Source organism: Tinamus guttatus, unplaced genomic scaffold (genome assembly GCF_059628265.1).
Source record: "Tinamus guttatus ecotype Peru unplaced genomic scaffold, ASM5962826v1 Tinamus_guttatus_pri_ptg000535l, whole genome shotgun sequence".
Classification (NCBI taxonomy): Eukaryota; Metazoa; Chordata; class Aves; order Tinamiformes; family Tinamidae; genus Tinamus; species Tinamus guttatus.
The window spans coordinates 132121-158616 of NW_028289069.1; the positions used below are offsets into that span (position 1 = coordinate 132121).

General features: G+C 41.7%; 1 protein-coding gene across 3 annotated transcripts in view; it reads left to right on the top strand.

Moving 5' to 3' along the window:
- GRB10 (growth factor receptor bound protein 10) overlaps positions 1–26496 on the top strand; it is a 145468-nt gene that overhangs the window by 97374 nt on the left and 21598 nt on the right. For all 3 annotated transcript variants that reach the window (XM_088534088.1, XM_088534087.1, XM_088534089.1), the window contains one exon: positions 23441–23597. In XM_088534088.1, coding sequence (XP_088390214.1) covers positions 23441–23597 — 157 coding nt within the window. The remainder of the gene's footprint in view (positions 1–23440; positions 23598–26496) is intronic.

Here is a 26496-nt window from a genome sequence, read left to right on the forward strand (position 1 = left end):
TAGAATCATAGAATGCTTAAGGTTGGAAGGGACCTCTGGAGATCATCTAGTCCAACCCCCCCCTTCACATGCAGGGTCACCTAAAACACGTGGCACAGGACTGCGTCCAAGCGGGTTTTGAAGATCTCCAGAGAAGAAGACTCCACAACCTCTCTGGGCAGCCTGTTCCAGTGCTCTGTCACCCTCACTGTTAAAAAATTTTTCCTTAAGTTCCTGTGGAATTTATTAGTGGCTATGCATAATATCTCCTTTCTCCTTCTCTCTTTCTCTCCCTCTCTCTTCTTTTCTCTTCTTTTCTTTCTCTCTCTCTTTTTTTCTCTGTCTCTCTCCAGAAAGTCTCAATTATAAAACATAGATTTTTTTTTAAAAGCACATAAGCAGGTTGGTTAACTGGCGTATACTTTTAACACTGAAAGACTAAGAATAGGCCCTGCAGTGAACCTTTAGGTTAAATTGTGAAGGCCATCCTGCACTGAGCCACACCTACAGTGCAAGGGGTCTGGGCTAATATGAGTGTGTGACCAAACATTTTAAACTCTATTAGAGATTAAAATAGAAATTGTGGATGAATAGATTTATGCGCCTAGTGGGTTCAGTGCTATAATCACTTAATTGCAGTTCTACAGCTAGAAACTGCCATTTCCGTTGAGTTTCTTAGTGAGAAATTTCAGATATTGCTATATTTATGCTGAATGGCACAGATCATGTAAAAGCATCTCTGGCTTTTGATAGCACTCGGATGGACCACTAGTACATTGGTGTGAAAAACTGTCCAGTTGTACTATTGAATCAGTAAATAATTCAGTAAAATAATTGCAAATCGCATCTCTGCAAGCCACTTTTGTGGTAAGCATGGCAACTCAGGTGTCCTGTGTTTGGAGAAATCGTGACCTTTGATGCACTATCTGACAGAAAGCTCTTAAGTCTTCGTATTTTATTTTAATTTTAAACCTAAAGTAGCAAATAAATAGTTGAGCAGCGAGTGACACTGTCTGTGAGTTTGGCGGTGAGACCGCTGACTTGAGAAGCTGCCTGATGGGCACAGGCCCAAGCATTTGTTTCCATCTCATGTGCGTTCCTCAAGCATCCTTCATACAGAGCACTGAGCCTGCTCGCTAGCCAAATGAAGCGTCAGCAGATCCTGCTCTCCTGCGTTTTGTGTTGGGAAATGAAGATAACTGGGGTCAGGAGGGCGTTCCAAGACCACTTGTTTTTTCCCGCCCTTTTCTCCGTGTCTGCGCTTCCAAGACGCATACGCACAAGCATGAAATCCCCTCATATCTGAGGAGGACAGTGGTTGCGGGGTGGGAGGAAGGACAGCTGAAAGTTTTTAAACATCATTTACTTAACAGGATAAATATGTTTGTCTAAGAAAAATGGTAACCAGAAAATTATACCAAACCAAAGCCAAACATTTGTCTAGAAGATCGTAAAAAACATCAGACAGCAAGGTTGCCACTAATTGAAGTCCATCTTTCTGTCGCTGGTATAAACTAAGAACTAGTTGGTAACTTAGGCTATAATTTCTGGTTGTGTACAAATATTTTGGAAAAAGTATGCAATAATTACATGTAGGTCACTGCAATGCCACAGGATATTAGTCTAAAGTATCTTGTGTGAGTCAATGAAGCTTTCAACTGTAAAAATAGGGCAAATTTCTCACATCCCCCCTCTATACAGCCCAGGCAAACTTCCAAATTGCATTTCGATGTACCAAAATTATTTACTCTTTTCTAGCAAATTAAACTCCCAAATGGGTTTGAATTAATGTCATCCTTTTCCCAGATTTAGTTGCCCTTTAAAGAAACTCCTGTAAACAGACTTTTTTAGTTTAAATTGTTTTAATTACATGTTACCATACACATTTTATGATTTTTCTTCCCGTAAAACTTTTATATTGGTTCTTTTGAAGCCAAGGATTTCTTAAAGATAAGCTGTATAAAAATATGAAGTTGTGTGCAATGAAAACTTTACGTACCAAATGGGATTTTGCTTGTGTGAGGAGTAGCAGATTTTGTATTTAAACCTGTATTTAAATAACATTGAGCAACATTACTTGTTGAAAATAAATGTTGATGTCAGGAGGAGTCAACAAGTCTTTACTTCCTCTAAGCAGATCAAATCTTGTGGCTGGATTAATACAGAAAATTCCTCAAGTCCAGGTAATACCTTCAGCCCGACCAGTATGGGTTTGCACAGGAATCTGCTCTGATATATCATGTTTTTCTCAAATCTTTCCTCAAAGGAGGGCTCATAAGCTAAGTAAGTACATCAGACGTAGATAGTCCTGCAGGATGTTTAACTTGGATGTCTTTTATTAAGGAAGTTGCTGTTGCGATAGGGCAAAATCAAGCAAGATGAGTCCTCAGTAGTGAAGCTGTGATCAAGCAGACCTTGCACTTGGATACCTCCTCTTGGAGAGATTAGAGGGAATAATACCTGCCCAAATTAGACGGACCACAACTAGATCAGTAGCATGGGAAAGACGGCCCCTTATTTCTGTCCTTGTCACACGTGCCACCCAGATGCCTTGTCCCCTTCGGACTAGAGAAATCCAGGGGTACATTTGGGTGGTTTTGGAGGTTGGATTCACTCGTAGCTGGAGAAGAGCTTGTGCTGTGCTGCCGAAAGCAGGTCCTCGGCGTGCCGTGCTGGGTGGCTGCGTAGGCTTTGCAGGCGAAGCGCCGCAGCGTGCCAGGGAGCGGGAGCAGAGCAGGCTCAAAACTGCTGTTTCTTCTTCCTTGCGCCTGTTCCATCGAGAGGCTTTGGAAGAAAGAAATGCCTCTCTCTCTTCTTGCTTTTGGAAAACGCCAGAACAGTAGTTATAGTCCAAACATGAATTACTGGAAATATTAACGGTGTCTCGCATTCAAACTCAGAAGTATGTTATTTGTTGGGTTTTTGTTTTCAATGACACAAACCTGGCCTTGCTCCCGGGAGCATTTTGGCTCTCCACTTGTAAGCAACGCTCCAGAAGCGCAAATGCGCTCAGGGGAGGGCGGCTCAGCAAGGACCACGGCAGCACTCCGGAGAGACGTGGGCCTAGTCCTGAGCTAGGCCTGAATCTGGCTGCTGCCTGTGAGCTGGCGCCCCGCGGTGGCTCAGGGACGCGATAGTGCTGTTGCTTTGAAGTCTGTTTGGCAGTGGTAGCGCCACTGCAATCAACCGTTAGGACAGCTTGGTGTAAAATATAAGCTGTAGTGGCTCTATATAAGCACATTCACTCTAGATTTTTGTACGTGCGTCGTAGTTGTACATGTTCTTACATGATTGTTGTTATTTAAAATTACTCTTGCTATGTTTTTAACACTGGTACAGTGAGAATGTAAGTTATCAATCCTGTGGTTTCATCAGGAATTGAAAAATTTTGGAAGCTTGCAGGCTGGGAGTGCAGGGAGAAAGGAAAACTTTTAACAAGCAGATGGAGGTGGGTTTTGGCATAAACATCAGTGCAGTGGGGAATTAGGAAAAATGTAATGAGTGATTCTAATTATACTGTAAGTGAATGGTTAAGATTAAGCAGAGATGTTCTAACGTAATACTGAAAGGCTTGAAGGATCCAGTCAACACAGTGGGTGCAGCTATATTGAGTATTAAGTTCTCCTTTCCGGTCAGTGCTGGCGATCAGGATATGGATTGAGGTCAGCCTTAGGTACATGATACAGAAACCTTGTGGACCTCAGCTGTTCCTTAGTAGGACAGGTGCAAGAAAGCACTGACCCCCAGGTTGGATGCACTAACCCCTGCTGTGAGACCTTGTGGCCCCCGTGAGATGAGCTGACCACCAGGTACCTCCTGAAATCAGAGCCGAGCTGAAGCAGCCCGCGGAGCAGCGCAGGTACCCACAGCTCGGCCGCAGGTACCCATACCTCGGCAGGTATCTCCTGCGTGCAACGGGCTCACGCAGAGTGCGGCGCCAGGAAGGCTCCCAAGTTTTTGGCTTGCTTGTTGGAAGGCACGTCTAGGGACCACAGGCAAAGCCAGTGCATAGCATGTTTGCTTTCAAACTGTCAGAACAGTGAGTTGCTTAAATATTAGAAGTTTATATTGCTTAAATATTCGTTCTCAGCAGGAAAAAAAAAAGCTGCTTCTGTCTCGTTGTAATTACCTGGGCACTGAACTGTGCCCATGTTTAAAATGGAAATATGCTAGAAACTTTGGGGTTTGCATATGCTGTGTTTGTGTGTAGAAGTGTAGAGGAAGAATGAACTTGCAAGTTCATTGGCATGGTAATCACATAATTATGCATTGCTCTAAAGTTTACTTATATATTTTCATTCTGCTTCCTAAATGGAGAGGATGTTAGTTAGAATTTAATAAAATTTCTGCATTAGAAGAGCACTGCTGAGTTAATTAGATCACTGTGAGATAAGTTTCAAATCTCTGCTCTCTTGGTTTATAGTCTTCTTGTTACTATCAAATTCCTTTTGTATTATTCCTTCTCCTAACGAGCGGAGGATTTCTGTTGATTAGGATTGAGGCCCCTTCAATCTTAACTTCAGCATGGCTAAAATCACAACATTGTTTGAAAAATGTGCATAACATGTGGCCAGGTTAACCCTGAGCTTGTTGAAAAATGTGCATAACATGTGGCCAGGTTAACCCTGAGCTTGTTGAAATGCAAGCCAGCATGGACTCCTAAAAGTGGTGCATCACATTTCTCTGCTAGCACTGGGGCTGTTTTTTCCCTCCCGTGACAGACTCTGCTGCTGCCAGCGTTACCGGCGTCCATTCCTCCTGCTGTCGTGCAGGAAGCAGCAGGGTTGGAAATATCTTTGTTATTGCATGAAGCATAACTGAGTTTGTTGTTGTTGTTGCTGTTTTTCTCCTATTAATAAGCTTCAGAATAGGAGGAAATGAATAGCATGCGAAAGCAAATTGGGTTAGCAACAAGCGGGAAGCTGGATGTGGGGTTTGTTATGAGCATGGAATATTTCTGCATAGTGTGGATAAAGCACCTTTGTCTCAGAAGATTGGCATAAGTAAAATGTTGTTAATAGCAAAAAAAAAAAAAGTTCTGCAAGATTTTACGTGGGGCAGGGTGAAGGAGGGACAGATCGTTTAAGCTTGCTTCATTTCTAACTGCAAGGAGAGCTATTTTAAGGCAACCTGATCTTTCCAGCCATCGTTTTTGCCTACCTAGATCTCCTGTCTGGCCGGAGCAAGAAGTTGCTCTATTTTTCAGGGATGTCTTGGTGTATCTTATTTCCATGTGCCCTGGGGGGTTCCAGCACACCCTGGCATTGCACATAACCCATGACAGCAGTGTGCACCACATATCCAGAAATCTTGAAAATCTGCTCCTTGGGGCTCTCTAATGCCTTAGGAATAAGCCTAAGACTTCAGTAGGCATCAGCCTTGGTGCAGTATGTTGAGCCATTGCAGAGACTCTGACTATATGCGAAGGGTTTAAAGTGCCCAGAATATCTGTGCCTTGAAGCCACAGAAAAAAACGTAAATACCCGGTCGTCTTCCACGTGTTCTTTTTTTTTTTCACCTTATAAGTCCCCTTTAAAAATCACGTTTCCAACAGTGCTTGACAGAATTGACAGGCCACAAGAATAGGAGTAATCCATCCCTCGCGAAAATGGTTAGTTAGAAGATCCAGATCTGCAGATCAGGATGCAAATCACTATGGAAAAGAATATTCTAAGCTCAACAGCAAGCACTCTGATAGGAAAAGAGTAAAATCTAATTTCACAGGCAATTTGACCTTGGGCTTCTGTGCATTGTTTTTGTGCGTGTCCTTGTCTGCAAGCTGGTAAGAGCAAATAATCACTCTTTAGCTCATCATACTGCTGGTAGCCACACTTGTTTTCCCCATTGCCTACTAAAATCCACTGAAAGCTGGCAGACAGCAGTATTTTCAGACCTTATAAAATCTTTCACAGACATCTGCAGCCAAAATACTCGGTTATGTGGAATAAACTATAAACATGGCTTATGGTAAGTGACAGGTATCAGCTATACAGTTTTAATGTTGAAGAATATATATCATGTTTTAGTTTAAGACTGTTCTTTTAGTCATTTGCCTCGCCCCAAGCTCCAGAATAGTGTTATTTTTGAGTAGTGTTATTTTTGAATATTGCCAGCATGTATATCTGAGAGAATAACAGAAGATTGCTTGTGCTTCTGTCATAGACCTTGCAAGCGATTTGTAGAGCAGGATGAAAAGACTGTAAATTGATCACCCTCTTCTTCAGTGGGCACCACTGAAAGCTGTAATCACAAGAACAGCAAGAACTAATCATACAAAGAAAAACTTGCATTTGATGGTTTCAGAGTAATTTTCCATGTTACATGGTGTTTTGTTCTGCGGATTTTTTTTTATTAATGGTTGACCTTTGAACTATTTTCTTTGATAAATTGTCTAGCTTGGCAAAGCTTTGTAAAACTTGTCCAAATGAGACGGTGACTGAGCCTTTGGCTCTTGTGTTAGAGGCTTGTCAAAAAGATGTGCTCTGATAGGCAGCCCTAAATAAGGCCTGACTGGAAAACATACTTGCTGTGCATGAAGCTGATGTCATTGCAGTTGCAGCATTTAAAAGATACTAAATATATTTAATAATCTAATACAAATCTTCTCCTTTGGGTGTTTCGTGCAAGGGGCCATGCGTGGGTTTCAAGACGCTGCTTGGTGAAAGCCTTGTTTACACTTTTTGTTTATCTTTCAGCATATTTACCTGTCAGGATTAGTATCCTGTTGTTTTTTCTTTTGTTGTGGTTTTGTTGTGGTTTTATTGTTGTTTTTCTTTTTTTACTAAACAGATTTAAAAAAATCCAAATCCTCCTCCTCCTGCAGAAAGAGCCTAGCAGTTCAAGGAGTCTAGGGAGCTCATGTGCTGGGATTGGCAGGAAGACACTGAATGTGGCCCTGAGGGGAGAGAATGTGTATTTCTAACCAAGGTGATACATTTCTTAGTATCTCAGTATATTGTGGCCTATATTTCTTAGTATATAGAATATTAATAAGAAATCAAAGTCTGTCAGGCGGCAGCAAACGGCACTGGTGCAAATGTACCTGCAACGTATTTTCCCTGTGCTCTTCATGAATGTTTAATTCCGCATTACGCTGCATGCAGGTTGTGCATGGGCATTTGCTTACAGACTGATTGAGCATAGCCTACAGCAGTGCTTAATTGCCACAGTTAAAAGCAGCACAGAAGAGCTGAAAGCTTATCTGGCTAACAAGAAGTTTACCTAGTACTGCCCAAGGTTGCACTGGTTGCCAGCTCTGAAAGGTTTCATCACTGCTTCTTTTTTTTTACTTGTGTGAAACAGCACTTGAGCAGTTTCCAGAAGTTGCTCTTTTGGAGAAAATTTTAGGATTTAAGCTACAGCAGGAAATTCTGCAAGAAGAGAGACAGGGTGAGAGCATGATGAAGTCTTTCAGTGAGTTGGGCAATTGCTTGTTCAGCAGATGCTGGCTTTGAGTGTCTCTAGCAGTTCATCCATCGAGCAGATGTCCATGCAGGTCTAAGTTGAAAGACTTTGCTATGTTGATATATAAAACCACTAAAATAAAAGAGCTGAATGAACTTTGTAGAAAGTTTTCTCTATGTTACTTTTATATATTAAATAAATAATGTAGTCCTTCTGAAGATGATGACAACTCACAGCACTGTAAACACACTTTCATCTGTTTCTCCACTTTGCCTCTTTCTTAAGCCTTCTCCAAAGTGCAGCTGTAAAAACTGTGATTATTAACTGTTTCCTGTCAAGCAAAATGCTTGAGGATGATGTGGATGCAAAGGGCTTATTTTTTTCCCTAAGCCCCAGCCTTGCACATGCTAATCACCCTAAGTTCAAACAGCAACCATTAAAGGAGACCCTCTTAAAATTCCAGCAAAAATAATTTTGAAAAAGGAAGTTTATAGTACCAGACATGATTCACAGTGACTGCGCTTGATGACTCCTGTATGAGTTTGCAGCAGCCTCCAATTTCTACATAATTAATTACATTTCTACTAACGATTTTTTGTGTTCTGAGCATTCATTTGCAAACTATTTGGAGATGCTACTTAGGGACGATGTCTGTGTATGAGTGAAATCCCACTGAGGTCAATAAATGTGGTAATAGTAATATTTAAGGAGGAGGTATTTACAGTCAGAATTTTTAATGGTCCGGATTGCTTGCTTCAGACTTGTGTGTCAGTGCAGACCTCTGACCCTGATATAAGAGGACTTCTCTTATTTGTGTACAAAAGCGCTTCTGTTGGTGAAAACTTCCACAAGGCCAGCCTGCAGCGACTTGGCAGACCTTTGAAAAGACTTGTGGAGAACTTTCTTTTTTGTTGCTGAAAGATCTCCTTTCCTTTAGACAAAGATTAAGCAAATAGGCAAACTTTTTGTATTAAAATGTCTGTGTTAGATTTTTCACTAGAACTGTGAAAGTATTTTTTGGGTTACTCCGAATACTAGCAGTATTTAGGATGCATATATTTGACTTGGTTTACAAAACATATTTGGGTTTGAATGATGCAGTCCAATTACCAATATCTGCAGTATCTGCAGAACCAATATCTTCTATTGGTTTCATATTAAAATATAAAGGGTGTGCACTAGTGCAAGACATAAACTCAGAGGTATTTACCTATATCAGACAAGCATTGGCTATGGTTTTCTTATGCCTTTCTAAGCAGTGGATATTTTTTTCTGTCTGGAAATTTATATGGAGACTAATGAACATACCCAGCATAGCTGTTTCACCCAAATATAGGTAACCCCTTCTTGTATCTCAGATTTTTAAAAAGCTCAGAGGAAAATATTTAACTTTGGGAAAGGATACTAGAATTTCTTGCCTGCAGTAATCTTCACGTTTCTGAGTCTGTCTTGGTGTCAGGCATACTGGCATCAGCATTTGGCTGGAACTCAACATACAAGACATGTGTAAGACCTGATAGGGAGTCCGTTTTTACCTGCTTTAATCAGACCCCCCTGCTAAAAGACACAGTCGAGGTAAACAAGCGAGTCCCAATCTTCTACGATCCTTCCATTCAAAGACCTCTCCAAGTAACTTCTTGCTTCGTTTTAAAAATGACTCATAGATTCATTGTTAGTTTTGAAAGGTTTTGCTCCACCTAATCTGCCAAGTTCTGTTGTTCTACTCAGTGACAAAGAATTCTTTAAGGAATTTTACCTATTTGCTTTTAAGTATCTTGAAATGAAAGCAAGACAGAACTTTCTAACAAAACTTAGTACTAAGCAAACCTGGTGTAATACATCCTCTTTTTAAGGAAAAAAAGAAGAAAAAAAAAAGAGGATGTAGTATTTTGCAGCCACTTATTATAGTGTCCAGCCATTTATATAGTATTCCAGTGTAAAGGGACAGGATCACCATGCACAGACTTTGAGTAGGATTTCTTCTCGTGGACTTTAGATGATTAGTGAAGATTTCATACTAAACTGATGACCAGTGACAGCTGAAGTAGTTTCTGATATGTAGGTGGGTTGGGCTACAACACAGACTGCAGACTAGCTAGGGATCCATGATAGAGAATATTCTTGCCCTTCACTAAGTTACTGGACTATTTTGTTAGGAGACTTTGTTTCTACCTTTGTTTCTAGCTGGAGAAGTTTTTATTGACCATTCTGCTGAATGATCAACCTCCCCATCAGTTACTTCACATGGCAGAAAGAGCAGCGTTTGTTTATGTGGAAAGATGTTGGCAGAGAGGGAAGCTGTAAGGCTGATTTTTCTGTCATCTAGTAAGGGCCCATGAAAAATAGTCAGCGTATAACCACATTCTTGTATAACCACAACCCAAGTCCACACTCTTCTGCGTATCTGCTTAATTTCAGTATGTAGTGTTCAGATACCAGAAGGAACAATTTTCAACAGATACATAATTTGGGAAGGGTATTTGAACTTTCCCAAGTTCTCCCCTTTCATGGGCAGATACTTTCAGCCATCAGCTTTGGGCACCTGATAGTGACCCCAGTGACAGAAAATCCTGTGGAAGGATTTTCTGGAGGACAAGCAGGAATTTCTGAGAGGGAAAAATGATACTGGTGGTTTGCGAAGAAGGAGAGTTGATTTCCCAGTTTAATTATTGTCTCTGTTGACAAGCAAATTTGTCATGATGTCTCTCTGATGATTTAGATAGAAAAGCTGAATTTATCTTCTTAAGGTTGTTTCCATGTTGAACTCCAGAGTGAAACTACCTTCTAATATCTCTAATCCAGTCTACACACATGAAAAAAAATGTTTGTCTTGTACTAAAAGTGTTAAGCTGCTAGGCCTAATGCTGTACTGTCAGTGGAATTAGAGATATGCTATGTGCCTTCTAGAATGCAACGAACCTTTCCAATTATTCTTTAAAATGAACATTTCATAGTATATCTTGGAGTCAGCTGAAGCACTGGCTAGCTCATTAGTTTTTAAAATGTAGGCTTAAGGGAGTGTATGGGGTGGCATAGCCTCAGGCGATGTAAGTATAGCAGCCAGGTTGGGGTGGTCTTCTGTATGGCTGGATGCATCAAAGGAAAAACTTGGAGTCACCTAGTGGCAAACCCACAAAACCAGTTATGACACGATCAATGTCTGCTTTGTTGGTTTTTAAAAAAGCATTTGAACTGAAAATAGTTTCAGTGGAGTCTATTCTTTGTTTATACTGTGCAGGTGGCCAAAAATTTTTACATTTGCCTGGTCTTCTGCTGTAACATAGGGGAGCGGTAGAAGAAGAAAATGTTGTGTCACTTTTCTGCTTTGTGCAAAAGGCAAGGCAGATTTGTCTCCAATAAGTAATATTGTTATACTAAATCAGCATCAAAATTCACAGCCTTATGAAGCTGGAAAGGGCAAGAAAGAATTTTCTGCGTATGAAATCATCTCTGGAGGAACGAATAAATAATTAGTGATGGATCAGGGTCTGAAGTCAGGATGGTTTATGTAGCAGATATCTGAAATTAACAGTTTTTTAATGGACAATTTTCATTTCAAAATAAAATGGTTTTGACACGTACAACTCTACATTTAACTTTAGAAGTTCTATATGGTGATTGAATAGAGGATACTTGTTTTAAGTTGAAATCTGTGGAATGAAGCTTGAGTGTATGTTTCTAGTTTGCATGAAAGACAGCAATAAGCATATACTCCAAAGCTAGCAGTTCTTGCTTAAGTTCATACAGAAACCAAGCTATTAAAAAAAATCACCATTTTTATTTATTTATAGTATGTGGTTTTGGCTAGAAAAAGGTACTGAATATATTACATACTCCAGGACTGTGTACTGAGATCCTTGTATTTTCTCTGTTGATCTATATTTTACTAACGCACTTAAAACTGAATCTTCTTAAAATTTTTCTTACATAGCTAGGCCTGTTTGCAAAGTGTAGGGTCTTGTTAAAATGCTTTATTTGTGATGGGTATTAATTAACTCATAGAAATCGAAATTGAGGATAAGAAAGATAACCAAAAGTTAATCTACCTTATGGCAATCAAGCTGGAAAAAGTGAGCTTGTGGAAGGAATGATAGTTTAACATGAGCACCTTTACATTCTTTTTTTTATTTTTTTTCTGGTTCATTTTGGGAGTTCGGGGAACTCTTCACTCTAGTTCAGGGAACTCTTATTTTTCTTAGCATAATTCTTTGAGAAGATCCATAGTGTCAATAAGCCACCATCAAAAGCCTTCTAAAAAATCCTGTTATTTGTGCCAGAAAAGAAATAAAGTCACAAATGTCTTTGCACAATGGGTTTCTTTGACTTACTGACAGTACTTCAGAGGGAGGGGAAAGACGAAGGGAGAATCGTGCTTGGACATACAAAAGACTGTAACGTGTGTTTTATAGAATACGTAAAAATACGAGTCAAATACCTTCTTTTTCTCTGTTTGAGTTTTGCAAACAGCTGACATCTCCACTTTCCGTTACAGTAGTAAGGCTATTGTTAAAAGATTTCCCACCTGACAGCATGCAGAATTGGTTCTAGGGAATGTCTATTGGCCTGAAGAAAAGATTCACCCAATATTTGATCTGTTCCTTGGGGAATCTTTTTCACATTCATTTGCCTTTGCTAAGCAAAGAAAATAGTCATGTGAGTTATTTGAATATAAATTTCCTTCTAATACAGCTAATTATTTTAAATGTTGAATGGGAGTTTCAGTTAGAAGGCACATTGATTACATTGGTTCAAGATGTTTAATTGGCTGGACAACACGGAACTAATGGGATATACTGGGTACACATTTGGAAATTACCTCAGATTATCTATGTTTGGGGGGATGCCTATAGGGAGGAGAAAGTGCTGCTTGCAGTGAACTTCAAAGATGAGATGGCTTAATTGGAAGCTAGCTGTGTCTTGACAACTCCAGAGCAGCAGTGACTTCATGGAAGAGAGTCGGAAGCAGATGCTGAATGAAGAAGTTGCATTTTCTTTCATGCAAGATTTTCCTTCAAATCTCTATAGCTGTGCTCTCTGCTTCTGTGTGCATTTTTTATCATGACATTGATTTCAGCACACTACCTCACATTTAGACTTAAATGGCTTCAGTCAGTTCATCAGCCTTTGACAAACTGACTTTAGGTGTTTCTGAAACACAGTACTTAAAAGGCACTTTGAACAACTGTGCTATGGCTTGGGAAAATAACTGATGAAAGATCCTAGGAAAAGACCCTTTTAGGGTTCCCAAACTTTGATCAGATTTCACTGGATTTGTTTAGTGCTTTTAGTTAAATATGGTGATATTTATATAACTGTGCATATAAGGGATTGTTCTTAAACTTATGTGATGGCGGGGAAAAATGGTGGAAGGCATGATGATTTTGAGAGGTACCACCTTCATGTTATGCACTAGTGTTAGAGTTGTTTGGAATTGGGCGGGTGAAGTCCACTGTTAATTCATTTATAAATGCTAAGTTTCTAAGGAGAGTACTCTTTTTACTTAGCGCTGACTCTCGTTGCCTAATGTGTATGTTATCAACATGATCCACTTAACTTGTAAGAATTCCATTAGGATTGACATTTTGGGGCGATTTCTCTGCTGAATGTTTGAATCTTGTTTGGCCACATGAAATTAAACAGTGGCAACCAAAATATACCCTAATAATGGGGCTAATTCATAACGGAGTAAAAGTAGAGAAGAAACAGTTGTCCGATTTATAAATGCTGAGGACCTGGAGCAGAACATGTAGAAAATGATCTCTTTTCCTGGGAACTCCTTAGCCTTGAAGACACTAAAATGAAATCACTTAAAGACTTATTGAAGTAATTGTAAGGGGTAAGACAACTTTAAAATGAAAAATGTTTTGAGGACTCTAAAATCAGGTTTACATGATGCAATGAAGGTGAAATCTGCTTCATAAGTGGTGGTGGCTGGAGCGCGATGGGACTTGCCAGGATGGGGCCTACACTGATACCAAGGTGAGCGGAGCTGCCTCCGCGCCAGCACGCGCGCCGCTTGGCAGCGCTGCAGGGCACTCGCCCCAGCAGAGCCTTTTCTTTCTTTGGAAAGTTGGGGTGCCACATTTCCAGCCTAGCGGTGCCACTTGGCTCCCATGGTGTGGCTGTGACAGGCGTGGGGAGTGCAGCGCAGGCCGCCGCACTGTGGGGACGCGCAGCAGGTACCGCAGCGTGTGTGGCACCCCAAGCCGCCTTGTGCTCCCCTTCTACCGCTGAATCCTTCCGGTTCCTGTGAGGCTGCATCCATATCCTGAGCTTTCCATTTGCAGAACAGCGGGTATTGCTCGTTCGGCATCGTTTTAATTAGTGACATTTTCTTTAGGCCAAATTAAACATGCCAGATGTAGCTGATTTAGGACCTAACAATGACAAGCGAGGGGCGGGAGGGAGAGCTAACATTATGCAGCCTTCTGTGCTCGGGGAAGTTCTTTTTTTTCTTTTTTTTTTAATATATTTTTTTTCTAATTCCACAGGAGGAGTTGGGAGTGGTAACCATGGCAGCAGGGAATCTGTTCCTGTAAGCTGAGCAAAGGGTTGGGTTGTGCATGGGTGGTTTTCTTGTTTGTTTGTTTTGGGGGTATTTTGGGGGTTATTTGTTGTATCCACCCACACCCAGGGTGAAGGGGTATAGAAAATGGTCTGAAGCGAAACCTTGTGCAAGGAGGACAGGATAGATGAAGTTAGGAACACTTGTTGTGCTTTTAAAACTCGTATCGTTGTTCATAGGTTGATCCTGCCATGTGCAAGGCTAAACGGGTATAGAACATAACCCAAATAGGGGAGTTAGAGGTTTCACACTAATAACAGCTATGTTTGTTTTTTTCTCCCAGATTTTTCTCACTTTTTTTTTTTTTTTTTTTTGCTGAACATGAGTAACTCTTCAGCAGTTTTGCTGAGTCACTCATCTTCATATTTTCACACTTCGGTTTGTTGTTTCCCTGTATCATGTCCCCATGTGCTATACCATACTTGATTTTTTCTTTCTGGTCCAACTGTATATATTAAGTTCATAGACCTTTTCTTCAATATTTTTCCCAGCTACCTCCTCCTTTTTCTCCATGGTTTGGTTATAACTTTTTGGTCTGGGTAATCAGCAGTGGTACGGTGGTGGGTTGTGAAAGGGAATAAAGGGACTTTTAGAAATGAAGATCATCACTTTTCATGTAATGCATTGCCTTTAATCTAATGTGTCATGAAAACACGTATTTTTATTTGCATATTGTCACATCTGTCAAGAATTGTCAGACCCAGTTGCTGGCGCTTCTGCTGAGAACTTGTTTTCATTAATTTCTTTTTAGCCTGCAGGACTGCAGGGAAAACCGTAGGGAACTAGGGAACTCTGCGCTTGCCCACACTAGGGAGCGCACACCGGCTTCAAGGGCTATGTTTTTTCCCCTCCTTATGATTTGCTTCTGGGGGGAGGGAGGAGAGAGGAGATACAAGGCTGGCAAACAGGCGTGTGTTTGTCCACTTTTGTTGTGCATTTCAGGTTTGTAACTTCTGTCCAGGTCTCAAAAGTACAGCACGTGCTTAGATGTCTTTTTTACCAGATGAGGTAAATGGGATTGCAGCGGTTCAAGATAAATTTCATAACTACTGGTTCTTAAAATAATGTGTTTTTAGCAAGGTCCAAATTTAACTTATTTGGCATTGTCCTTGATTGTTGGGATTTTGTTGTTGTTACTTTGTTTCTGTTATTATATCAACCACAGTCAAAAAGCTAGGATCCTATTATATTATGTAAAACACAATGACTGCCCAAAAGATTTTCCCATATATTAAAAACACACATATTTTTATATGCTAATCCTCAGTTTTCAAAGGCATCTTCAGAAGTTGTCTTTGGTCCCTTTCCTCAAGTGGCTGGCCCAGCACATACATGTGAAAGATTGGAGCACAGGCCATCCAACTCTTCATGGCTCTCCAGTTTTCTGCTCTATAACCTCTCTGTTTCTCCCTCCTCAAATAAATATGAGAGGGAAGGGAAATTTTGTAGGCTCTCCAAGTGGAAGTTGCACTTGGACAATAGTAAATCATACTGGGAAGCTAATTGCACGTTGCTGAACCCTATACTGAAATGGCTTTCTGGCTTTTAGCTTGGCCTGGGCACTCAAATTGTAAGTGCCTCAGCTGCAATTGTCCCAGTGTCCTACTGGGAACCAAATAGCCGTCCAAGTCATCAGGACCCGCACCATTTTTCTAAATCCTATGGAAAGCTGCTCCCTGGAGTCTTGTTACGCTGTCTGCCAAGTTTCAAATTAATGTGGTTCTTGTGGTTGAAAGCCTGTGCAGTGAGGAAGATGTGGTAATAATTCCTTTTCTAAAGAATAATTTATAACGGCAAAACAATTTAAAATACTCTGTAACTAGCTTGGTTACTTAAGAGTTTTAATCAAGAAATTATCATGTTTTTTTTCTTTGTATTATCCTTTCTGCTATTGTTTGTGACTTAAATTGTGTTTGCAAGAACTTTTCTACAAAACCTTTTTCTTGGAGCAAATTCAGACGATAAATAGTGCATTTTGTAAGCAGAGCTGAGGAAGATTGCAAACTATCTAGGGATAAATTACAAAATAAAGTACATAAAAGATAAAGGTTAATGCCAGCAACGCGACTTAATGTCTTTCATTACATAATCAAAGGAGTGTAGCAGCGTCTGCGCCTATCTCTTCTTCCTTTCATAATGGGTCTGGAAATAAGGCAGGATTTTTGCATGAAGAGCACGTGCTGTCAGGGGGAGCCACGTGGAGAGAAGGAGCTCATTTACAGACTCACAACTAGAACCAATGGAAATGGGTGGAGAAGGTCACAGGCAGAGAGGACAAAAAGAAAAAAAAAGAGGCCACATGAAGAGACTGGACCCTCAGCTGCAGGAGCGGGTGAGAACTGGCCGTTGTTAAGCTGCCTTCCCACTGCTGCAGACTGAGACCATTTCAGAGTGTATCCAAATTCCTTCTGAAGCTTTCTCACTTCTAATGCCCTGCAAATCACAGAATCACAGAATGGCTGAGGTTGGAAGGGACCCCTAAAGATCATCTAGTCCAGCCCCCCTGCTCCAGCAGGGACATCTAGAGCACATGGCACAGGGTCACATCCAGGTGGGTGGAGGATACCCCAGGAGCTTCAGCCAAATTCATAGGTACTTCTTGTTACTCTGTAACAAGGATGGATAATTGTTTTTTCTATCTCTTACCTAAAAATGAGCAACAAATGAGGAAGAAAGCAAGAGGATGGGAAAGTGTCAGATAGGTCAGATGACTGACTTGAACATGTGAGCAATAAACCAAGGTGAGAAAGGGATTAGCTGAAATTGCTTTGGGGGATGCTGTCACCAAAGCAGTGTGTTGTCTGTCTATAGGCATTTATCACTTAAAACTGCATTCTCCTGTTTATTTCTAAAATATGGAAATTATAGGGTAACTGACTGACAATTTCCAAACGTTCAGTCTCCAAGTATGTTGAGTACATGATGGAATAAATCTCTTCTTTGTGCAGGCAGCACTCATATCTTGAAAACATGCTCTATACAGCCTTCTCCTCAAAATACATTGCACAGTTCACACCTTTACATGTAAACAGCTGGGCTTGTTGAAGGAGCTTCAACGCAGTTATTATGCAAGCCTAAGCCTATACAGAGTGTAATAGCAGTTGAAGTTCAGAGAAGATAAAAAACAGATAACAAGGACAGATTTCATCAAGTGGCTCCAAAGCAAATAACCACTTCCATGTGTGGGTTTGAAAGAGAGGAGGAGAAGACAACCATTTTACAGAGGGAAAGTAAAATAATGCTTGCACTTTGGCTTGGTTTTGCTATATTCTGGCTTTAAACTTTAATAACACTTTAGGTTCTCTTTGTTTAAGTTCTTTAACTATGTTCTATGTATATGCAACATCACACAATTCTTTTTTTTTTTTTTAAGCTCAAATGCCAACAATTGCAGTGTGTAATTATGCCAATAGTGCAGAGAGACATGTTGGCTTCATTAGTCACTGAGGCCTGATTTCAGCCGATGTAGCTTTAGGCATTCCACTAAGATCCAGAGTTAGGAGCTTAGATTCCCTCTGCAGTTAGCAGAGACACGCAAATGCCTTTAGCATGTGCTTAAGCTCTTAAGTTACCCCATCTCTCTCCTTTAACTACCACAGGAATTTGGCTCTCTAAAATTACCTGGGGGGAATCTGGCCCTGAACATTTGGACATGATCAATTCTGAAGCCTTAGCAATCTGATTATACATACATAGTAGAATTCACTATTAATCCTGCCCTGCTGCATACTGTCCATACTGTTATAATCTCCCAAATCTGTCTCTTTGGTACAACCCTTGGCAAATGTTATGACTATAATATTGGCTTATGATGATTACTGAACATACGATGATACTCTGATTCCCCATCAAGGTCCAGTTTCTCAGGCTCTTGGAAATGGGTTAAAAATTTGATAACCTAGCAAAGAAAGATAGGATCAGGATTTTGCAACAAAATTGACAAATTAGTCTGTTAGACTCAGTTGTTTTTAAAATTGCTAATCCAAATATGAATATCAAAGACAAAGATAATGCACTTACAATTGCTCTCCTTTGTTGTTCATAGGCTGTTAAATGTGTACCTAAATATAGTATATGCCAGATGAGAGAGTTAATGTTGCTATGAGAACCTTAACCTCAGCATTTCCTAGGGTTTTATGTGTATATGCAGGGGAAAAAAGCAGTGATCAAATAACTCTGATTTTTTTTTTAACAAGGAAGTACTCCCTAGTGACTCATATTTAAGTGCTACTATCTGCAATTTATTGCTGTTGCTGCTGCTATTTTTTCTGAAGCGCTTTTTGTCCCTGCATGAGTAGTGTAACACAGGAGGCGAAAAGAGCCATAGGGTTGGCCTATATATTTATTTCATTGCAGCACGTGAAATTCCCTTATCTTACAAAGCTGCCTAATGCTGTCAGACAAGGAAAGGGAACAGGGTGGTACTCCAGTGGGTAGCTGTGCTCGACTGAGTTGCTTGGCTGTGAGATGGGCACTGAGCCTGCTTGCAGGCTTTGCTTTATGAAAGCTTTACAACTTTAGGAAGCAAATGCTTCCTTTTTTTTTTTTTTTTTTTGTCTTAATTGTTACCTCTTGAGCTAGGCAAATAGCTGTCCAAGGATGACATGCATGCAAAGCTTGAATTCTCAGCAGCTTTAAGGTAACTGATTCTAACTGAAAGCTCTTTTGCTTCCCACTTTCTCCAGTGATTTTGAATCTGCTCTTGTGAGCCTGTGAGTTTGAAAGTAGAAAGCTTTCTGGAACCATGATCTAATCATTTCCAATGAAAACTACAAATAAAATCTTAGCATACCTGACTGTTACGTAGGTGCTTTCTTTAATAAGCTATTTTTTCTGCTTATGCAAGATACATGCATTTCAGTTTAATTTTTTCTTTTTTTTTCCTTTCTTTTTCTTTTACATCACTAGCAGTGTGTTTCTTATGTCTGAACAAACCTGTTGGCTGAAATCTGCGTATAGGAGATTCTCAGTTTGTGGGGCTCTTAACGTGCAAAATTTTGGTATGTCCAAGTGGGATGACTTCTCAGTGCATTCCAATGCCTTTCTGTGATTGTCTTCTCTTATAAAAGAAAATATTAGAAAAGACGGTCTACTGAAACACTTTATGTACTAAATTTCATACAAAGCACCTTCTGATAACTGATACTGTTCTCACTACAACTTACTTAATCTGGATTCATAATCCATGATTCCAAAGGCTAGCACTGATGTAAATTCTTGTGTGACCCATTTCATAGACTGAAGAATGGCAAGTTTGGAGCAGTTTGCTAAAAATATTCAGCATGTAAGATTTCATTTAAGACTGATATATTTTTTTAATTATAATTGTATGCAGTCAGGAGTCTTTTTTTTCAGAAAAAAAAAGTAAAACAATACAAATAGAAAAGTGGAGGAGAAGGAACAAAGTAATATGACTGTGACACAAGAGGGTTTGTTGTTTTGTCCTTTTTCCGAATAATGTTTGGATTACTCAATGCAGCAGAAGGGCTGAGGCAGGAAGATGAAATAACCATGAGGGTGCTCATGATATGCGACCCATTATATGAAACCACTGAAGTGATGAACGCTAGCGTTCTTTTAAAATTTTTATTTTTTAAGTCTTTCTGTCTTTAAAAAGAAAGCGGGGGGAAGGGAAGAATTCTTTGCAGAACAATGGTGCAGTCTGTTATCTGCTCCTTTGCACTGTAAAGCACTGAATGTTCAGCCAATATACTGCTCTGGTTGGCTTAGCATTCTTAACCTTAATTTTGAATAGAAGGTGCCTTGTGCTGCTGACGTAATTAGGGCCTTTTGTAAATCACTGTTGCAGGCAGTCTGCCGTTGCATTTCATTGCATTTTTTTCTGAGGGATGCAGGGGAAAAGTACCAAGCTAACTTTCTGAGGCCCTCTTCAGGTCCAGGGTTTTCCTTATTGGAGCACTTTGTTCAGAATGCGGTCCGCTTCATTCTCCTTTATAGAAACGAAGCCATGGATCAGTTTTGCTTGTGGAACAGTCTTCCTGGTGAAGAAGTTTGAATGAGAAGCCCTTAAGAGCTCAAGAAAGTAGAGTCTTCCAAGAAAAGAAAAGAAAAAAAGGAAATCTGAGATGGGTGGATTTAACTAACTCACTTTCAGTGAAGTCCCCTCTTTGATACTGCAACCTGCCTCTTTTGTCACTGAAATGCGCAGAAATTTTTTAAAAGTTTGAGCAAGTTTGAGCTGTGGGTTTTTTTGTAGAGCTGGTTTCCTGAATGTGGTTGTTCATCGCGCACGGCAGTATTCTGAGGGGGACCTGCAGAAAATCCTCTTATTTTCTGCATAAACCTCTTATGGACAACAGCACTGTCTCCTCCGTGGAGACATGGGGCTTCCTCTCACTTCTGTCCCTCCCTTGTCCTCTATGGCAGGGTTCACCTCAGGCCATTACATCCCCTACTGATATATTCTTTTAGATCCGTGATGTCAGTAGTGATACATAGCCTTGTGCTGCCCTTGATAGCAAACACAGCACTATTAATAGTCCATGAAGTTAACCTGTTCGGTTCTGCATTCCCTCCCTCCACCTGCTGAATTCAGTAGCTTTAAAGGAAATGTTGAAAGAAGGAAAGAAAGAAAACGCCATTGGCCCCCTTTAAGGGTGAATGTGACAGTGTTTTTAATGCAACTCTAATAGCAACTTCCACACGGGAGTGTTGCCTAAAATGCGGAACTACTGGGTAGAACGAGTGTGGAGTTACAAGCAGAGTTGTACACAGAATAATGCCAGTTTTGCATCCTGAGGTAGCTTTGAAGCGCTGTTGTACTTTAAGGTACAACAACTGAAGCTCAGGGCCAAGAGGGAGCGAGGGGACCACCTGCACACAGAGCCCTTCATTTCACACCTGGGGAGCAGAGCAAGATGACGAGAATGACAGCTGCAGCTTTCTTCTATCGATCAGCCTTACTTGATTATGTCCCTCCGTTCTTGGGAACGGAGGAAAATTCATTTGCTGCCTTTGGGCTTTCCATTTTCTGCAAAAAGGCAGCCTCCTGTTGAAGAGCTTTTCCTCTCTGCTGGGACAGTGACAAGGATCAGGTGCAACCTGTCCTGTACCGCTGCCTAGCTCCCTGCGAAACACTAGCCATGGGAAAGCACTTCCCTGTGCCACAAGCACTGCAATGGTGGCGATGCTCTTGGAGCATGCCCGGAACAGCAGGGCCGAGCGTGTGTGGCTGCTCTGCCCGGGCGCTGATGAGTGAGTGAGGTCACCAGGTTGGTTCCTGAGGCAGGAAATCCACCCAAAAGAGCTTTGTGCCAGTGCACAAAGTGGAGTCACGTGCGCTGAAGTAAGCTGAAAACGGAGATGAATTCTTGCACTGCTGCTTTCTGCTCAAATTTAAGCATTACGTGACAAGAAGTCATTTAAAAAAATGAACTTGGGCTTTCTAACTGGGGGTTAGATACTGGGGTTTAAGTTTGCTGGCACATTCAGAGAGGAAAGAGGAGGGCTGTTCATCGAGGAGAGCTGTGTAAATCGATGTCATTTTTGGTCAGTGACATTTTGCTCAGGTCTCACCTCCTGTTCAACAAGCAATCCCCCCAGCCCAGCACACACCGATTCCCACGTGTGAGGATGCCCGTGACTAGGCTAAGTGCAGCTGTGGGGCTGTGCGTGCCTCACGGCTCCTGGGATTCCCTGCTCCGCTCCTCCCCAGCCGGTGCTCCAGGAGCTGCCCCATGCCTGCGTTCAGACCAAGCGGTTCCCTCAATGGCCTTTTGAGTCACTCCAGCAAACTCAGGCTTTAACTCCTCCCTCCCTGGGCTCCACTTTGTGCCCAGCGGTGCGAAGGGAAAGGGTGGCGGGGCCACAGACCCCCTGGCAACACCTCATCCGCGCTGGCGCCATGCCAGGACTAAGGTGAGGCGCGGAGACAAGCCGCTGCATCTGCGCCACTGCTGCTGTGGGCCCAGGGGGCTCGGGGCCAGATCGAGGGCGGGGGGCAGTGGCGGGTGGCCGAGCAGAAGTTCAAGCAGCGAAGTTGCGCGGGGATGACATCAGCTGTGGCGAGGCCGGCCTCCTGGAGGCTTGGCGAGGGGCGCGTGACGCGGGCAGCGCGCCTGCTCCCGGTGCCGCGGCTTGGGCTCTCCCCTCCTTTGAACTTCCCGCTTCTCGCAGGGGCTTTTAAACTCCCGCGGGTGGTTGTTAAACAAATTTCCTTTGTAATTTTTTTTCTTCTTCTTCTTATTCATTTTTTTTTTCATTGGGGGGGCGGGAATAATTTGGAAGTCTGATAGTGTGTGGGAAATGATTACATCAGTCAGAGGGAGGGCTAGGATTGGTCTACACAGTGTGGTTTGATTCACTACCGCAAAGATTGCGTGTAACCCTTTGAGTGGAGCTCTGGCAGAGTTGTTTCCCTCCCCAGAAACCGTCCCCAGAACAGGGGCTACGTGACAGGTACAGTACAGTGATCCCCTGACACTGCAAAGTGCCCCTGAGTGCGCAGCCGTAGTCCGCAAAGGTTTGGAGGAGGCAGAGAACAAACTCTCTTTCAAGAGGCAATCTGTATTTAAAATGCCATCTTGTTCTTCTGACTGCTGCCTTTTACGTGCTGTTGAGGTAAGATTTTCCATATCCAATTACCCTCCAGGGTTTTTTTTTTTTTTTTTTTTTTGTTAGATTTGTCTTCTCTCGCTAGGGTGCAGAAATGTTTTAAACATGGAGTTAATCTAAATCCTGAGCCTGCGTGTTTGATTGCACAGGGGGGAAAAACAGATTTGCAGTAAGTGTGTCTCGCCTGAGCAGAACAATGCAGAGAGGAAAGCATCTGTACAAACCAGGAGGTGGGGAGAGGCTTCCTCACTTGCTCTTTCATCTTCATTAACACTTAGGATGTGCACTGGGTGCACGTTTGGGTTGCAACTCCTTTAAAGCAAAGATCAAAAGAGGAGCCAGGAAAGGGAGAGAAATGCCTAGGCTGCACTGGCTAATTGATCTGCGAGCGAACTGCAAGTGCAACTTCCAAAAGCAAAATGCTCAAAAGTTCGTAGGAAACCAGAGAGCCATTTTCTGATTTTATTTTTTATTTTTAATTTCCAGGGGATTTGTCCTGCAAACACTGGGAGGCCTCAAACTGCATTAAAAGGGAAATTGCATTTATTGTTTGACTAGGTTTAATTCCTTTTACCTGCTGTTGCAGAAGTATTCTCTTATTGTTTCCTGCTTGTCTACCTTATACAGCGTTACGAAGAACAGCGTGTGCTCTCCCACTTTCTCTGTGTCTGTGCTCACATTAACGCTGCTTAATCTTTGTTCAGTGCAGGGAGGTGTTGGGGCAGGGGGAGGGGAAGCAGGCGAGGGGCATGATGAGAAAGTGCTGTAAAGTAAATCATACATGTCATTTGTCCTGGCTGCTGAGATGCTCGCAATCGTAACGTGGGGAGGATGCTTTATTTTTCTCTGCGGTAGCTGTGCGTGCGGTTTACATCTTTTCGGAGCTGTTGATCTTTAAGTGTATCCTTTATGTTGCAGGATGTAAAAGTCTTTAGTGAAGATGGAACAAGCAAAGTGGTGGAGATTCTAGCAGACATGACAGCCAGGGACCTCTGCCAGCTGCTGGTTTACAAAAGTCATTGTGTGGATGATAACAGCTGGACTCTAGTGGAGCATCACCCTCACCTAGGATTAGGTAGGGAACGGTCAAAGGGGTGGCATGGTTACCTGGGAACATAACGTGTATGATTCGTATTAATGTGCTTCCAGCAGGAACGTCTTCTCATCACTGCCTTTCTCTTGTAAAACTAGCTGAAGTCACATACATGCTTTTTATGTGTTACAATTTGACATGGTAAGCATTTAAGCCTTTTTAAGTCCTTATCTTGATTCCCATTTTCTATTTTTATTTTATACACATATTTATATAAATGTATATATATTTATATATATGTGTGTGTATGTATATATACACCTACATATATATATATATATTTTTTTTTTTTGTCTCATCATGCTAGTGCTCTGTTACTTCCCTGCGGTTTGAAGCTATTGCAAACAAACGGCTTAGGCAAATCAAGCTTGATCCCTAAGAGTCCAGGTCCTGTGAAACAGCTCGGCTCGTGCCCAGCTGGGAGACCTGGGTGAAGCGCCTCCGCTCCGCGTGCCTACCCACAGGAACGCCTGTGACCGCTGCACACGCTGAGCTGGGGGGCGGCTACACTTGGCTTCACGAGGGGCGACACGGGGGCACCACCCGCGACCCACAGGCAATTTCTGGCCCAACAGCAGCATCTGCTCCCCAGGCAGCAGCTCCTCTACCTGATTAAAATTAAGGTGTCATGGTTACAGTTTCAAGAAGGCTGCAAGAGGAATTAAATAACACCGTGAATTGGTTTAATTGCAGTACCTGAAAGAATCTCATGTTCTTCAGTCTCGTATTTGCCGTTACTTTGTGGAGCTGATTAGTTGTAGGGTTCTGACACGCAGCTTGCAGCTGCTCATTGCTGAGATACCCTACGTGTAATTCTGAGTGGTGCAGAATAATTGCTTTAAAAAGTGTAGCCTTGGGACTATTACTATTAGGGTATACTTCATGCTGAAATTTTGCTTAAAAAAACAGAGGAAGGCAAATTGTAAGCTGCAAGCACTGGGCCTGCTAAGGATATCTGCAGCTAATAGATGCTTTTGTGCCTAAAACCATAACCCAGAACCCAATTTTACCAAATGAAGCAATTTGCTGGCAATGCAATGCCTTAAACTGATACTATTAAACACATAAATTTGCTACTCCACAGAGTAGCATCCAAAGAAGAAAAATCCAAGAACCTTAGGCTGTCCTGGTTGCCTCATGACTGGGTATCTCTCTCCACATACAAGTCTGCGGCAGGAAGAACCGCACAACGCCTCCTCACGTGCGTGGGGCGTCCTTCCCAAGCCAAGCACCAGGACAAGGTGACGGATGGAGGCCTTGGTGACGGATGGAGGCCTCGCCACTGGAAGCTCCACTTCCGTGCCCTACCACACCACATCCACACTTCCAGCAACCTCCAGAAACGGGCTAGTTTTACCAAGGCTCATTAAAGGCCCAGGCGCCCTCTTTCTGTATCCCCGGTTCCCATCGGTGCTGATTACCAAGGTATTGTGTAAACAGAAGCCTTGGCCTTTGTCAGCAACATCCTTCTCCTGCCAGCTTCATTCAGTGATGCCACAATTCAGCGCGGGTGACATCACAATAGCTGCCATGGTGACTAATTGTGCTGTCAAACTCTGCTGGGTGACATCGCTGAATGAATCGGGCAGGAGGCTGATTAGGAAAGCAAAAGCTTCTGTTTACACACAAATAACGGCGTAATTAACAATGATGGGAAAAGAGCAAGATACTTATCGGGCTGCATTTATATCCATTGGAGCCGGCTCCCAACTCCCGTTTCTCTGGGAAGCACAAAGCCCGGCCCAAGTTGAGAAATATGGCGCGCAGCTTACTGCTTTGGCCATCATTAAATTTTTTCCATGCTTACCCCTTTTGGAGTGTAAAACCAAAGTATTCAAATGCTTAAAATCCCAGAGAAGATGCCACCTTACAGACTTTATACATTAAGTATTTGAAAGGATGTGAACACCTGAAGCACTTGAAAGGATGAGGACAGAAAATGGAATAGAAGGGTTCACTTCATGCAGGGGAAAAAACAGCACCCAATTCCTTGTGTTTGGGTACCAAAGTATACACAGTATCCAAACTTACATTCAGTAAATTTCAAACACCAGCTTTTATCCATCCACCCAGTTTTGGTTGCTGTTGGAATTTTTTGCTTATGCTCAGGAGCTTAAATGATTACATGCTTCTCTGTGTATTTCAACTCCTATCAGTTAATGGCAGTAGTCTGTAAAAAAAGAAACTCAGTTGGAATTCGTCCTAGGTGTCTGAGGTTCCATACCTTTCCCTCTGCAAATAAGATTGCTTATAGCATATCTGATGTCACAGTCAAAGTATGTAACAGGAACAGGATGGTATTTTATGAAGGTAGCAAGCAAAATGTTTTTAGAGCAGTAACAACTATGTGTTTCCAGAAGCCATTATTTCTTGCTAAAGACATCCTTGATGACTTATTGCTGCAGGTTGTAATCTTGAAGCTCACCAAAAGAGACTAATTCCAAAAAGTTTACTATCTTTCTTTTTTCTAATGTTGCTAGTACTACTCTTATTTTCCAAAGGAGCTCAGTTTGCAGAACTAGTTCCTATTTTTTCTTTTAGGCAGCCTGAGGACAAGAATAAATTTCTAAGGCAAACTGCATATATATCGATGTGCTGATCTAGGCCCTTGCTAAAGGGGCCTTCCTCTGACTGGTTACATTGCATGGTCAGTTGTATTCCAGATAGCACCCCCTCTTGCAAATAACTTCAAAATCCCAGCATACTGCACGTTATTTGTGTTCTCATTGGTAGCAACACCGTGACGAGTTATTATCAGTCTGGCTTAAATTTGACATCTGTAGATAATTCACGCTGTTCTTAACCACTAAGAATCTAAAATAGCTTGTGGTCAAGATTTAAGCAGTTCTGAAACTTTAATTCATTGCATTAGTTTGTAGCT